Consider the following 14,581-nt stretch of genomic DNA (forward strand, 5'->3'; position numbering starts at 1 on the left):
GAAACCTCACTCCTCCCCTTTACTATCAGAGAAAGCAAAGACTGACTCTATGTAAGTTTTAGGTCAACCTGGAACATAACAGTTTCCTAAGGCAGAAGAGACGTTTGTTGCCCCAGTTGCATATCAGTATCAACATATCAGGATGGGAATCTGAGTTAACAACTTGTTTAGCTTTGTTAGGATTCTTCATGAAAACCATTGTGTGTTGCTAGCTGTAAGCTTTCTTGGCTTGCTTTTAATGGAATTATTTGGTTTCAGTGTGAAATGCAGGCAATGCTAAATAACAGTTTTTAGGATATATGACAGATAAATGTCAACACTTCCTTTCCATAATGGGTGCCATAAAGTGCTTGTCATGAAGTGCTTCTCAAAGAAGAAGTTAAGTCAAATTCCAAAATATAGCCGCAAGCGGCGATTGCGCACAATCCAAGCACAATTTGAAAAGACAGACAAAACAGAAGGTAGAAAAACACACAAAAGCTGACAGGTTGTGAAGATCGGACACACACTCTATTAGCTAAGGCTTAGCACCAGCTTTTGTGTTGGCCTGTGACTTCTGTAAAGTTCATCAATTCATTGCAACCACATTGTTGAAGTTATTCACAATGGCCAGACTTTCTATTAGAACACATACCGCTTGTTCTTGACAACTAATGACTTCAGAAAGGACAAGCCTGGATTTGAACTCACAACTTTCCACACAAGAGGCAGACACTTTACCTAGTGAGCTAAACTCCTGTTACATGGTTACTGAGGAGAAAATAACTAAAGGGAAAAGTATTGTGATACTGCAGCCTATGATTGACAGCGCTAATCACTTTATAAAACATTGTAGTGCTCTCCATTAACGAATAAAACAATAGTAAGTCACATGGGCCAGAAAACTGCTGCTGCACTGCTCTGTATGGGTTGAAAGGTCTGGCTAGACCCCAATCAGTGATGACATTCAGGTATTTTGCCACTGACAGATGATGCCAAACCTGCTTTGAGTTTTCTGCACTGTGTGATTTAGTGTTGATTTACTTTTCATGAAACTTCAAAATGGTCACAGTTCACACATTAGGGGCTTGAACTCACAACCTTGTGGTCCAAAGACCTGAGTGTAACCACTCTGCCAACTTCCACTTTGGTGTGTGCCACAGTGGGGAAACAAAACAAAGGGACAAGTGATAGGTCACAGGTGCTAGTCCAAACCATATTGAAAGCCTCAGAAAGAATATTACAACTGTACTAGAGCACCACATTAATCAATTTACATATGGCTTTACAGACATCATCTTGACAGTCCAGACATCATTTGTATTTAGTTTGATTGATCAAACTATCTTGAACATAACACATTGTCAGTTTATTAAACTATTTGTAGCTGCACATTTCCATCGACTGTGCGCTCAGTTTTCAAGATATCATTATAATTTTTGGGCTGTTTACTAATTAAGGTATGGCGATTTCAAAAATCATGTTGTTTTTTTCCTGTAACATACGGTTTAGGAGGACAACACTGTGGGATCACAGTCAGTTTTTGCTATAAACAGAGGGGGGCGACATCAGAATCGGGGGTACCAGTGTACGAAAGATTTATCTCACTTCAGCCAACATGTCCTGAAAATTTCAGCTCTCTAGGACATACGGCTGATTTTTAATGAATTGAAGTTGTGACTTTAATACCAGTCAAGATGTGGTTATTATGCAATAAGCCACGCCCACTTTCATCAATAATGACCAAATTTCATGGATCGGCTTGGACATCATCCTAGAACATGTGTAAAAATGTTCATAAAAATCTTTGCAGTCAATTGTGAGATATTAACTTTTTGCATTTGTAGCGCCTACTAGTGGTACAGCTCAAACTGCTTTTGTGGGTGTGTTCACGCAACACTTATCAACATGTGTTTCAAATTCTGGCTTGATTAGATGAATGGTTAATGAGTTATGGCCAATTTAGTGTTATGGCGTGTTTCATTAAAAGTCTATTGGCCAAACCATTTGACCTATCAATAACCTTTATACAAAAAAAATCTAGCAACACAAGAATTTTCAGTCTACGACACACAGTTCAGAAGTTATTGGCCAAAACGTAAAGTTGCTTGTTATAGTGCCACCATCTGGCCAATGTGCATGGGCTGCCTTGCCTGAGTAGCGGTGCGCCGTAGGAGCCCACCTGCCAAATATGGTTGCTGTAGGACTTACGGTTTCTGAGCTGCAGATACTTTTAGCGGAGAAAAAGAAAGAAAGAAAGAAAGAAAGAATAATTCCAGCAAATATAATAGGGTTCCAGCACTACGTGCTTGGACCCCTAATAAGTTAATGTTAATTCCTTTAACAAACCTGTGTGTGCCCCCTAGGCTACTAGTCGGATTCCTGCCTTCTGCTGATTATTCAAGTCTCCATCCTCTCTGTGCCTATTGTGGTTTGTGATCGTTTTTGTTGCTTTTCTGTTCCAGGAGAGACTGTTCAACTCCAGCATTCCCTCTCTGGGACTGCGCAATGTCATCTACATCAATGAGACCCACACTAGGTAAATGAAGCAAAATCTACTCTATATTATATCACCTCCCTTCAAGGTTGTTGAGCTCTTAGCAGTCCGTAGACTAGGCTACAGGAACTTATGAAACTACATATGTAGCTGGCTTATATTGGCCTGACAGCTGATGACCCATACAGTGACCCTTGCACCTTTCACATGGCCTAGACAAGCATGCAGGAGAACCACATTTGTTGTTCACATGTTATAGTGAAGTTGCAGTTGTACGCAAATGAAAATTCATCAACAAATCAACTGGGTTAATTCAAATAAAATCTATATTATCGCTGGGGGAAATTTGGTTTGCAGCCAGGTAAAAATGCAAACACATCAAAGAAATATCCACCTTCACAATAAAAACAACACAACAACAAAACAAGATCCGGTTTGCAACGAGGCTAACAAACACATCAAATGTGTATCTGCAGTTGAAGTTGCATCATTCCATATGGATAAATCCAAAAAGAACAAATGCTAATAGTGAGAACATTCATCAATTCGTGACATCTACCTTGTAGCATTCAGCCGATCAGTAGCCACCGAAACAAAGGGTTCTCTATGTCTTTTAGTCTTTGTAGCAGGCAGCTTTAAAGGGAAGGAGCTCAGGACAGTGCAGAATGGTGTTGGCCTTCCTAAGGACCTTTTTACAATCAATGTCTATAAGTTAACAGAACACTTATCTATGTGAAGCAGTGGAAAGGCAAACAGATGAATAATTGACAGTGTTTGTCAGTGGACACCGGCCACATGGATCCAGTGACTGACCTCAGCGGGCAAAACTCAATTGGGTACCATAATACCTTAACCTTAAAGAATACCAACACAGTCTTTGTATAAATATCGACTGTTTGCTGTTTCAAAATCCAAAAAGATGCTGGTGATAAGGATGCCCTAATGTAGGCTATTTGCCGTCATGCTCTGAATTGCATGGCAGAAATTGAAATAAGTTTATATGCTAGTTTATATTCTGTACCATATGCCAGTGCCAATGTGTAGTCATTAGTATTCCTTAGGCCTGGGTGGACAACAATCAACATGTGGGAGTCAGTCTTGTCAGTCTTGTCTGTTTTCCACTGTGGGGTGAATGGAACAAAGGATTAGAAAAAAAAAACTTGTTTCGTTACAAAATGAACACAATTAATTAGTGCTAATAAGTTAACACAAATCAATAATGTGTTGCGTACATCTTCAACAAGGTGGAACAAAAACTGACCTCAACTCAGGGAAGCATAGCCTTTGTTGTGGAAGAGAATGGCTTTCAAAGTGCTATGTCTAATTGATAATGGCACCCAGAGCTGCTCTCTGGTTTCTGAAAGTGTCAAATTGGCAGGAAACCACTGTAACCAGTCTAGACCAAGTTTTTTTTCGTATTAGCACCGTAGCAGTCATTCATGCTGCCCAGTTAAGCTATATGTGTGTGTGTGTGTGTGTGTGTGTGTGTGTGAGTGAGTGAGTGAGAGGTAAGAGAAAAAGAATGAGAAACTGACATTTTGATGCAGTATATTCAGGTTTTTTTCTATCAGAGATATTCCATGCAAACACATTGGTGTATTTATTAGTGTAGGCATGTACACAGTATTCCTGAGAACGTTCTCTCTTTCTTGTGTGTGTTTGTGCGTGCATGTGCAGGCAGCGGGGCTGGCTGGCACGCAGGCTGAGTTATGTGCTGTTTGTCCTGGAGAGAGAGGTTAACAAGGATATGTTCGCCAGGAATGTGGTGGACAATGTGCTCAACAACAGCAGGTACGGACGTAACATAATGCTGTCACATTACACATCGCTGTTGTCATGTCAAAACTTTGTATCTCCAAAATGTCAGCTTTTCCGGAACTAAGAAAAACAGACTTGTTCTCAGCTTGACGTCCATGCATTTTTGAGTTTATCTAATTGGTTTTGAAATGGTTTCATAACCTAAGGGGTTGTAGAATTTTCTCAACCCACAGAGGAGCATGTAATCCTTCAGTTGAAGTTAACATAAAAATCACCAAAATTGGTATGTGGTTTCATCTGACATGGCGATATGTCATTTGAAGGACCATTTTATCAAATGCGTCTTATAGTACCTTGAGTTTGTGTAGCCCCAGTGGCCCCAGTGTGAGTAGAACGCCAGACCTTGAGAAACCACATTCTTCATTAAAATCAGGGGCCTCTGCAAGCCCCAGGCTAGTAAGGAGACAAATGTTGAAGCTTATTTTTCAAGTGACAAGTGTCATGTGAAGAAAATTAACCACCTAAAATTCACAGTGTCATCTTGCTTCGTCAACCCTGATACTCAAATAATTTGGATGATAGTGTTTGTAGACTAGAAGCTGCAGCCTTATATTTGTGCTTTTGTCTGTCCCAGGGTAGAGAGTGCTATTGTGGAGGTGGCCACAGATTTGGAGCCGCCCGCAGGCCAGCCTGGCCAGGAGCACAAAGCTGTCAGCAAAGTTAGGCGGAAAGCCCGGGGCTTCCTCCAGGAGATGGTGGCCAACATTTCACCAGCCTTCATCAGGTAAATGCACCACAAACTCATCTCAAAGGCTTTTCAGATATTAATAGATGTTGTCTGGCACATTTGAACCAATTGAAATGCAGGGTTCTCCCAAAAATGGTGTGACATTCCTTGTGAGATTTAGAACTGGCAATAGATCATATCAGCATATCATTTGTTATTCTTGAGCGTTCCACGCCACCTTATCACAACCTTATCACAACCTTTTACGATTATGATCTCTGTCATGTTTTGCAACAGACTACAGTACAGTGAATGCATGCATGGCAGTGCTCATTCACTAAATTAAAAGACATGTCAGCATCACATGTTATGTAAAGGTAATGGTATGGTAGTACATATTGTATGTCTGCGCATACGTTAGGTGAACTTATGCTCAACTGGACTTTATACTGTCACAGCTTAAGTTTTGGATTTCTTTTATCTGTTCTTTTGTCCAGACTGACAGGGTGGGTGCTCCTCAAGCTCTTCAATGGATTCTTCTGGAGCATCCAGATCCACAAGGGCCAGCTGGAAATGGTCAAGAGAGCTGCCACAGAGGTCAGAAACAAGTGCACACACTATGAAAATGGATAATACTGTCACAGATGATCTGCTCACCAAGATAGGCAGGGAGGTGTTTTCCAAACATCGGTGAAAGCCAACCACAATATCTGTCAAGCAGACCACAAATAGATTTCACAAACTGACACGATAACAGTCTGTACCAGTGTTGGCTATGTGTATATTACCCACACCAGCCTGTCACCATCACAAACCAACACAAAACCTAAAAGCCTCTGGAAAACATTGCAGGGCATTTCAGCAATATACAGTACAATGTAGTCTTTACTGACCATTGGACAAGCCGTCTTTTGGTGATGTTGTTAATAATACTCATTTATTTATATGCAATATAGATGACATTTAAGTAGTAGCACAACATCAGCCCCAGAACAGATGCCAGGTGCCTTGCTCAAGGGCAAATGAGGATTGTACAGTATCTTCACTGGAGACAGTGGTCACTTCACTGACCAATGATAACAATCAATAAGAAAACTTCAAAATTCGATTTTGCAATTCATAAAAACCCTTTGTCATTTTGTAAACTGAAATTTTAAATATCACATGTTCACTGCTTATTTACGGGTGTCATCTGCTGAAATGGGAGAAATGATCTACATTTAGTTGATGTGGTCTGTTTTTTGTGTCCTTGCAGCACAATGTGCCCCTGGTCTTCCTCCCTGTTCACAAGTCCCACATTGACTACCTGCTTATCACCTTCATCCTCTTCTGTCACAACATCAAAGCCCCGCACATTGCTGCTGGGAACAACCTAAATATCCCTATCTTCAGGTAAGAGGCCTGTAAAACCTGATGTCAAGTCCCATCTGGCAATAAGGCCTATTCCTGCACTCTGTGCGTGGGAAATACCAGCTCAGCTGAGATCAGAGTTGAAGATGTCTAGTCTTTTCACACCCACTAGAGCTGCAATAGCCCTTAGTTGCATTAGAATGCAATTTGAGATCAGCAAAAAGGGGACAGTTCCCTGGCAATAGATTAGAGAGGGATGAAAGCTTAACCAAAGGGTGGGACCAAGCGCTATTTTTGCACGAAGGGAATGTAAAAAGCCAGGCGGCTGAGCTGACAACAGGTTGTGAACCTGTATTTTCCTGACCTGGTTCAAATAGGATTTGAAATTCAAATTCTTTATGCTTGACTGATCTTGCCTAAAACATGCAAGCTTATGATATAGGTAATAGGTACTAACCTCACCCACCTAGCACCTTGGACAGAAGAAACAATACGCTGCTTTGTGCTTTGCTTCATGAGATAAGATAAAACTTTAATGATCCCTGTGAGGAAATTCAGCTGTTGCATCACCAACTTGTGACAGGATACAGCATGTATATTAGTAGTATATTAGTATATGAAAAAAGTGAAATATGTGCACCATGAAATTGTTTTGAAAATACAATTTTCTTTCTGTTTTTTCTGTTTTTGATACTGTCTGCTCTGATTAGAGTTGCAGTGACACACTTTGCATATAAAGCATATAAAGATAGTGTGGAACCCACTGGCTAAAACTTTCTCTGTTTTCAGCACCCTGATCCGTAAACTGGGAGGATTTTTCATACGTCGAAAACTGGATGAGACGGGCGACGGGAAGAAAGACGTTTTGTACAGGTCACTGTTACACGCAGTAAGTCCTATGAGTCAAGTGATCTTCTACAGTAAAGGCTGGTTTTACATACTGTTATTTGTTTAAGTTATGTGTGTGTCTGTTTATGTGTGTCTGTGTGTGTGTGTGTGTGTGTCTGTGTTTTTACATGAGTTGTTATGTAACTGGAATTTATCTTCATGCTTTTGTGTGCATGTTGCCTCTATATATACATATATATGTGTATGTGCACATGTCTGTCTGTTTGTCTATCACACTGTCCATGGGTTGGCAGTGTCTATACAGGGGATTCTCCATTTGAGGCCCAGGGCTTTGGCCCTAAGCTCGCCACTTTCCACTCCTGGGTGATGGACAGTGACAGTCAACGCTCTCACTCACCTCTCTTGCTTCTCTACTTTAAAAACCTGTGTTATGTAATGACATTAACCCAGCTATAGGAACCTTTCTAGTTATAATTTATGGGCCTACTGACAGTCTTTACAGGGATTTACAGCACTTGATGGCATTGTAAATTTTAAGGATTTAGCAGATGTTGTTTTCCAGTGGTGTTTTCTACAAAAATAATAAGCTAAGTAGCTGACATTGATTCTATTCATATGGCCTAAACTTTACTCTGTCGGGAGCTGAAGTAGGCCTCCATATCTTATGATCTACTTGGACACAGTCATCACGTCACATATGGTAGAAGGGTACTTGTTGGATCATCTTGTAACAGGATGGATCTATCAGCTTTGAACTGATTTACCTTTTACTCTATCCAAAAAGCATTTGTAAAAATGTTTTGGTGGTTGATGTATTGTTGTTTAATGTTGGTGCAAGAAATCAGTGGGGCACTGAAAAGTATGTCTTTGAAAATTCATATTAAGTCCTGTCATCTATGTACTGATGCTGTTGGGAATGTACTCCTAACAAGTCATAATGTGTTGTGTAATTTGGCATCTCAAGAAAAGCACTGGTACAAGAGCTTTTTCGATGGAGTGAAATAACTGCAAGATAAATCAGAAAGGCGTATTAAAACTGGAATCTGAACCTTGTGCTCAGCTATTTGGATAATGTGGCCTAACAAGCTTCTATTAATGAGGAAAAACTGAAGTAGAACTAATTGGAATGACTACTCAGAATGTGAATGCTTTGCTATCATAAGCTTCTTGTACAATGCCTTACAATGGGAAGCCTTTAAAAATGCTTTCCACAAAATGGATAGCCTTCTTAGTGGATTTAGTAACATTCCATTACAAATGAGAATTATTGCTGGTTTTTATTTTTGTGTATCGGGGAGGGAGTGGACAGTAATGAAAGAAATAGAGGCTATGTACTTGTGCCCCTAAGATAAGAGGATCTGCTTAAGACGCAAGCAACTATTGGATGATGACCAACACTTTACCCCATTTTACCTCCAACACTACACATCCCACCATCCGCAGTATACAAATATTGTGTACAATTGTCTAACTATACTACTATACTACCCATGCTTAGTGGACATTTGCCTCTGTAAATGCAAAAATTGGAGCCAGTATTACTTTAATTTGGCAGAAAATAGAATACTTTTTTAAGGTTTAAAGATTGTAGATTTAAAAAAGATTGTGCATGCCTGTATCAGTCACAGAAATGTCTCTATCTATATTTTGCCACAGGCACAAGTGCAAGCAATTAGAAAGCCATGTGGCACTGCAACATCGGAGAGTGGAAACTGAATGTGGATGTCTGTCTACTTCACAGCTCACTCCAAATGCCTGGGGTCTATTTCAGGCTAAAGTTTCTCTTCTCCAAAGTCTCTACACAGCAAGAGGCAGCTGTGTACATACTGTACTCAGGAGGCTAGCCTAACACAACATGGCCACCTTGGCACATGCCCAGTTCCCTGCAGTGCGTATGGGATGAAACTGTGCTCCAGTACTGTGGGTGACCACCTCTCATCTTCAACTTGCCTTCAGTAGTACAGCTGCACAGCCTTGGCTTGCTTCACTGCCTGAATTTCAGTCAAGTAGACTTTTGACATCCCATGCCACCTCTTCTATTTTCATTCACTTTTATACCACCTCCTTTCCCTCCTTCACCTGCCTCTCTGTGTCCCACCCCATTTACCTGTCCATGCTCTTCTTCCCCCCCCTCCCAGTACACGGAGGAGTTGTTGCGGCAGCAGCAGTTTTTGGAGGTCTACCTGGAGGGCACACGCTCCCGCAGCGGGAAGCCGTCTCCAGCACGTGCCGGGATGCTGTCCATCGTGGTGGACACGCTGTGCACCGGGGCCATCCCAGACGTGCTTGTGGTGCCAGTTGGCATCTCCTACGACCGCATTATTGAGGGCAACTACAATAGCGAGCAGCTGGTGAGAGGCGAGGATGATGTGTGTGTGTCTGTGTGTGTGTTCGCTTTGGCAGCATAGGTGTGTTCCTTCAGTCATGCTAATATATTTGCTATATTTGCATGCTATAATATATATTTAGGGAAAGGAGGGGACTGAAGTGTTTTTGTGTAATAGGTGAGGCTGTTTTTGACACAAGAAACAGTGTGAATGGGATAAGACAACTTTTTTTTTTTTTTTTTTTTGATCAATATGTTTATTGATTTTTTTCTTTTTTTTAACAGAAAATGTATAAGTAAAGACAACTTTAATTGTGAAGTCATATGCACTTATCTGAGGATTGTGTTGACAGCTTATGTCTTGGGTGTCCTTTATGCCCTTCATCTGCATGCTAACAGCCCCCACTCCTCTATCCCACCAGGGTAAGCCCAAGAAGAATGAGAGTCTGTGGGGTGTAGCGTGTGGAGTGTTCAGGATGCTGAGGAAGAACTACGGTTGTGTCCGAGTCGACTTCACCCAGCCCTTCTCCCTAAAGGTTATTGATCACAGATCTCCACTAGCTTATACACATCTAGAACTGCAGCTTTTACACCCGCATATGAGGCTGGGTATCAAAATGCTATAGCTATTGGTACCATACAAATTTTAGGCATCACTCTTGATTTGAAGGTCACCAAAACACACCGAAAAGTAATGAAAAGCCAAATATAGGAATCTTACAATGAAAAATATATTTTTTTCTTGTAGTTTCTCAGCATGTTTATTGAGGAAATCAATAGCTGTTTTGAATTGTGAAATTTGCTTTCAAAAATAAAAGTTTTTTGTTTTTTTTTAAAGTATTATTTTACCAGCCATGTCCAGTTCCTTGTAGGACTCATTTTACATTTGTCTCTAGTGTGAAAAAATCCATTAACCATTCAACCATTTCAACTATTTAACTTTAAGTAGAAGTTGTATCCATTTATAGATTCTGACTTTGTATTTGTAATGGGCCTTTTGTGTATCAAATGTAGGAGTACCTGGACTCCCAGAGAAGCCGCAATATTCCTCCGCCTCTGTCCCTGGAACAGACCCTGGTGCCCACCATCATTTCTGCTCGGTAAGTACAAACACACACACACGCACAATACGATACTAATTTGTAGTCCATGCAAATTCTCATAAATATACTGTATATCATTGTGAAAAATATATATAAAACAAGGCCCACAAGTACATTAAAGTGCATTAAAATGCATCCCTGTCCAAAAATGAAGGTAAAGTACACACGCACCCACACACACACACACAGCCTGCCCTCTGGACATTAGTGACTTCTTAATCTGACACACATGGACACACCAGCACCCCCCACAGTCCCACCTGAAACATCATGAACCCTCAAGTCCTGTCCCTCCCGTGGCTTCACAGCAGGGTCTATCAGACATCTGAGGACAGAGCACTTGAGTTGTCATAGGCAGGGGCCGCTCCAGACCAACACTGTCCCTTCACAATAAAACACACACAGTCTTACTCTCACTAAGACAGCAGTGTCCCATCCCAGCTTGTTTGGAGCAGCTCCATGTAACATACTGAAACTCAGAACCCACATGAAGGACATTTAGTAACTTATTTAGATAACATTTTGTTTTACATTGAAGAATGCTGTATGAAAATACAATGTAATGCATATTGCCTTTGTTCTCTCTACATTTAAAACCCAATCTGATTTGGCTTTTTGTTTCACTGTACTGAAGACATTTTCTTTTCCTCACTTCAATTTCATTGACTGAAAAAGGCTGACAAATTAGTTGCACAATCATAAAGTGAGTGAGTTAACAGAGAGAAAGATATCTGTAATGTTCAAATAAATGTGTCATGTCATGCTAAATACTACTTGAAGTAATACATTCATGAATAGTCAATGTGCAGATGCTCTTTGATGGGGAGTCACTTTGATCAAATTTATCAAAATAAATTGCTTTGAAATGTACCGCAGGCAATACGCGCAGTCTTGATCAAGTCATGTTTGAATTTATGGGACTACACATGCCATCGGAATGAGAAAGATAAGTCAGTTGTGTTTGAGGTTTTTTTTATCTGGCACAAAACAATAATATTCTGATGTTGTTTTTTTAATTGGTTTAATTAGCTATTAGTTGTTGCCATTGGGTAGATATGGGAGAGATAAGTATCAGGTTTTTCTGAACCTCAGCTGCATTTACATATACACCAGAACCTACATTTTGTTTCCTTCAATCAGTGATTTTTAATCATGTGTGAGTGTGAGTATGCAGGTTTTTATTCCCACCAAACACTACAGCAGCTAATTTCACTGAATAGCACACCTTCAACCAGACGGGAGGAAACTAATTGATGAAATGTACTGGTGTATTGTTTTGTTGGAATTTAAATTATGCCTACAATTCTGTTCTAATGACTATCACTGTCAGTCAGATTTTCAGATAATACTTTAAATGGAATTTAGCAAGAAAAAACATTCATATTGTATCCCCTGCGATTTGGAAAATTATTTAAAAAAACTGCATACCTAACAGGAGGAGTATAGCATAGAATAAAGTATAACCTCATTGTCAAGCCAAGACAGTGAAATCGTTTTCCTCTCTGAGCGGTCTTGTTCCTCAGTCAGTGGCATTTGGCAGACTGAATTTGCACATGTTGAGTTGTTGCTTTCCTTCCAGACCTGACGCTGTGCTGTTTGAGGGCCAGGGGGAGGAGCAGCTGAACAGAGAGCTGCCTGAGGAGCTCTGCAGACGACAAGTCATTGCCAACCTGGCCAAGCACGTCCTCTTCAGTAAGCAATTTACGACCACTCGGCCAATGATTTCCCTGCACTGTAGAAAAACTTTTTGTAGCCAGTGACACAGATAGTGAGAAGTCGTTTCCAACCTGACCAAGCATCTCCGGTTTGTTAACTTGAGGCTTTCACAGTACAGTTACTGCTAAATTTATGTGGTGTTAGTTCACAGCAGAGAAAGACAGGACGGCAAGTAGGGCTGACATGTAACAGAGTTACATGTCAGCCCTGACATGTAACAGAGACATGTAACATGTAACTGACATGTAACAGAGTTACATGTCAGTTAAAAAATAATTAAAAGATTTAAACAAAAAAAAGAACAATCCATGATATTCAGAGGATGCCACATTCAGCCAAATGTGTAATGGTAGCCAATCACTTTTCATGTGCATCTAAAAAATCCTGGCCACAGTTCAGCATATATTCACAGGAGAAGAGCCATGATTCAAAGCGATTAGTTCATTTTAATAAGGAGATTACAGCTAAGTGAATTGTTACCCTCTAGGCAGTAATAAAATGTTTTTCATCTTAACTCTAATTCTGTTCCCATAGGCTGCTATTATAGCTTTAGTGGAGCACAAGCTTGCTGCATGATGAGCACACTCTTATCATCAAAGAAATTCTTGTCTAAGCACACAGATCTCCTTCTCATGCTGCGTCAGTGTTGCACCTGCTTGCTGCAGCAAAGGAAGCGGTCATGAAATACTATCTATCATACTACCTCCTTTAATTGAAATCCAACACAGCACAGCATCAGTCCATCCCCTTAACATCACTCAGGGCTTTTTGTCCTGTGGTAGCACAACAAAAACCGGTTCTCCCCGGCTCATTCAACTGCATTCTCCTACACTAGCCCTATTTTACCCTCAGCCAATCACAAGCCCTCCAGCTGGATGGCATGTTGTTTTCAGCCAATAGCAGGAAGGGGAGGATGGAGAAGCAGAGGAAGGGTGGAATTGCAGTATCAGTGCTGCTGTTCGTAAATGTTTTACACTCCTGGACTTGCAGCATACTCAAGATGACCACTGCTGACACTCTTCAGTACACACACACACACACACACACACACACACACACATACACACACACACACACAGAGCATCCTTTTCTCTCTCTTTCTGTGTCATGGATATAATTTGCTCTCTGATGTTTTCAGCCCTGTGTTTGTTGGAAGAAAGTGGCAGTCATGCCTAACACGCACTCTAGGCATACTGTACTATCATTTTGATAGGATTCAAAGCTGTATTTTAAGCCAATGACTTGTAGTTACCTTTTGGCCAAGTGGATGAAATTGGTTTAATTAAAAATATAACATTTAAAATATTTGTTTGTTATTGCATATGGCCAGTCATAGATTACCAACCAGTCGCCTTTGTCACATTGCTATTGCTCCATTTGGTGTTGTCATTATGTTTTCACCCCTGTCTTTTTGTCTGTTTTATTAGCAAGAAAAAAAAAAAAAAAGTAATGAAGGGATTTGGATGAAATTGTGTGGACAGATAGCCCTTGGGCCAAGGATCAGTTGATTAGATTTTGGTTTGATCCGGATCTGGGAACTATTACACTGCATTCATGTGCAGGTGGGAAGGTCCAACATCCGGGACTTCCAAGTCAGATACTAAACAGCATTGTATGCATGTGCTATTTTCTCAGAAATAAACAAACATAAATCGTTGGTGAATTGTTTAGCGTTGGTGGAGGTTTGTGCTCTACCAAGTGCCTTCTAGTTGTGTAGCATTGTACACAGACTAGTTAGGACCCATTGGTGAATTTGAAAGGTGTCTGCTTTGACATTGTCGTCTGTCTCCCATGATTGTTGCCGGTCGGTCAGAATGTCCTCTTTGTATCTCCCCTCACAGCGGCTAATAAGTCATCAGCGATCATGTCTACCCACATCGTAGCCTGTCTGCTGCTGTACAGACACAGACAGGTAAGTCTAGCTGTCTCACATTTTTCCTGTATTTCCACTTCTCCTGCTGTTCTGCTGCCATTGCACACTGCCTCTGTCCTGCCCCCGCTCCCTTTTTTCCTTATTTGTTCCCCCTTCTGTTCCTCAAATTTCTACTCCATCTCTTCCTCTTCTTTCTCTCCTCATTTCCTGTTCGTCTGCTTCTTGCCGGTCATGCTCCCTCCCTCTCACAAGCCAAGGTGATCCAAATGTCACAGACCCCTGCATCGTAGTAATGGATGCCTCTCTCTATTAGAGATCTCGCTCCTCCTGCACCCTCTCTCAACACCTCTGTAGATTAGTGGTGGGCCTCTGCCCTCTGCAGGCACAGTGATGTAAGTGGGTG

General features: G+C 40.9%; 1 protein-coding gene across 2 annotated transcripts in view; it reads left to right on the top strand.

Moving 5' to 3' along the window:
• The window catches only part of gpam (glycerol-3-phosphate acyltransferase, mitochondrial), a 31,844-nt gene that overhangs the window by 8,134 nt on the left and 9,129 nt on the right, over positions 1-14,581 (top strand). For both annotated transcript variants that reach the window (XM_071538017.1, XM_071538016.1), the window contains exons 4-14: positions 2,445-2,518; positions 4,154-4,267; positions 4,869-5,018; positions 5,459-5,558; positions 6,217-6,353; positions 7,101-7,200; positions 9,299-9,511; positions 9,909-10,022; positions 10,501-10,586; positions 12,169-12,281; positions 14,147-14,217. In XM_071538017.1, coding sequence (XP_071394118.1) covers positions 2,445-2,518; positions 4,154-4,267; positions 4,869-5,018; positions 5,459-5,558; positions 6,217-6,353; positions 7,101-7,200; positions 9,299-9,511; positions 9,909-10,022; positions 10,501-10,586; positions 12,169-12,281; positions 14,147-14,217 — 1,272 coding nt within the window. The remainder of the gene's footprint in view (positions 1-2,444; positions 2,519-4,153; positions 4,268-4,868; positions 5,019-5,458; positions 5,559-6,216; positions 6,354-7,100; positions 7,201-9,298; positions 9,512-9,908; positions 10,023-10,500; positions 10,587-12,168; positions 12,282-14,146; positions 14,218-14,581) is intronic.

The sequence above is a fragment of the Centroberyx affinis genome, unplaced genomic scaffold (genome assembly GCF_046629955.1).
Source record: "Centroberyx affinis isolate AG114_WGS23_722 - 3 ecotype Tasmania unplaced genomic scaffold, CSIRO-AGI_Caff_v1 ptg003184l_1, whole genome shotgun sequence".
Taxonomy (NCBI): Eukaryota; Metazoa; Chordata; class Actinopteri; order Beryciformes; family Berycidae; genus Centroberyx; species Centroberyx affinis.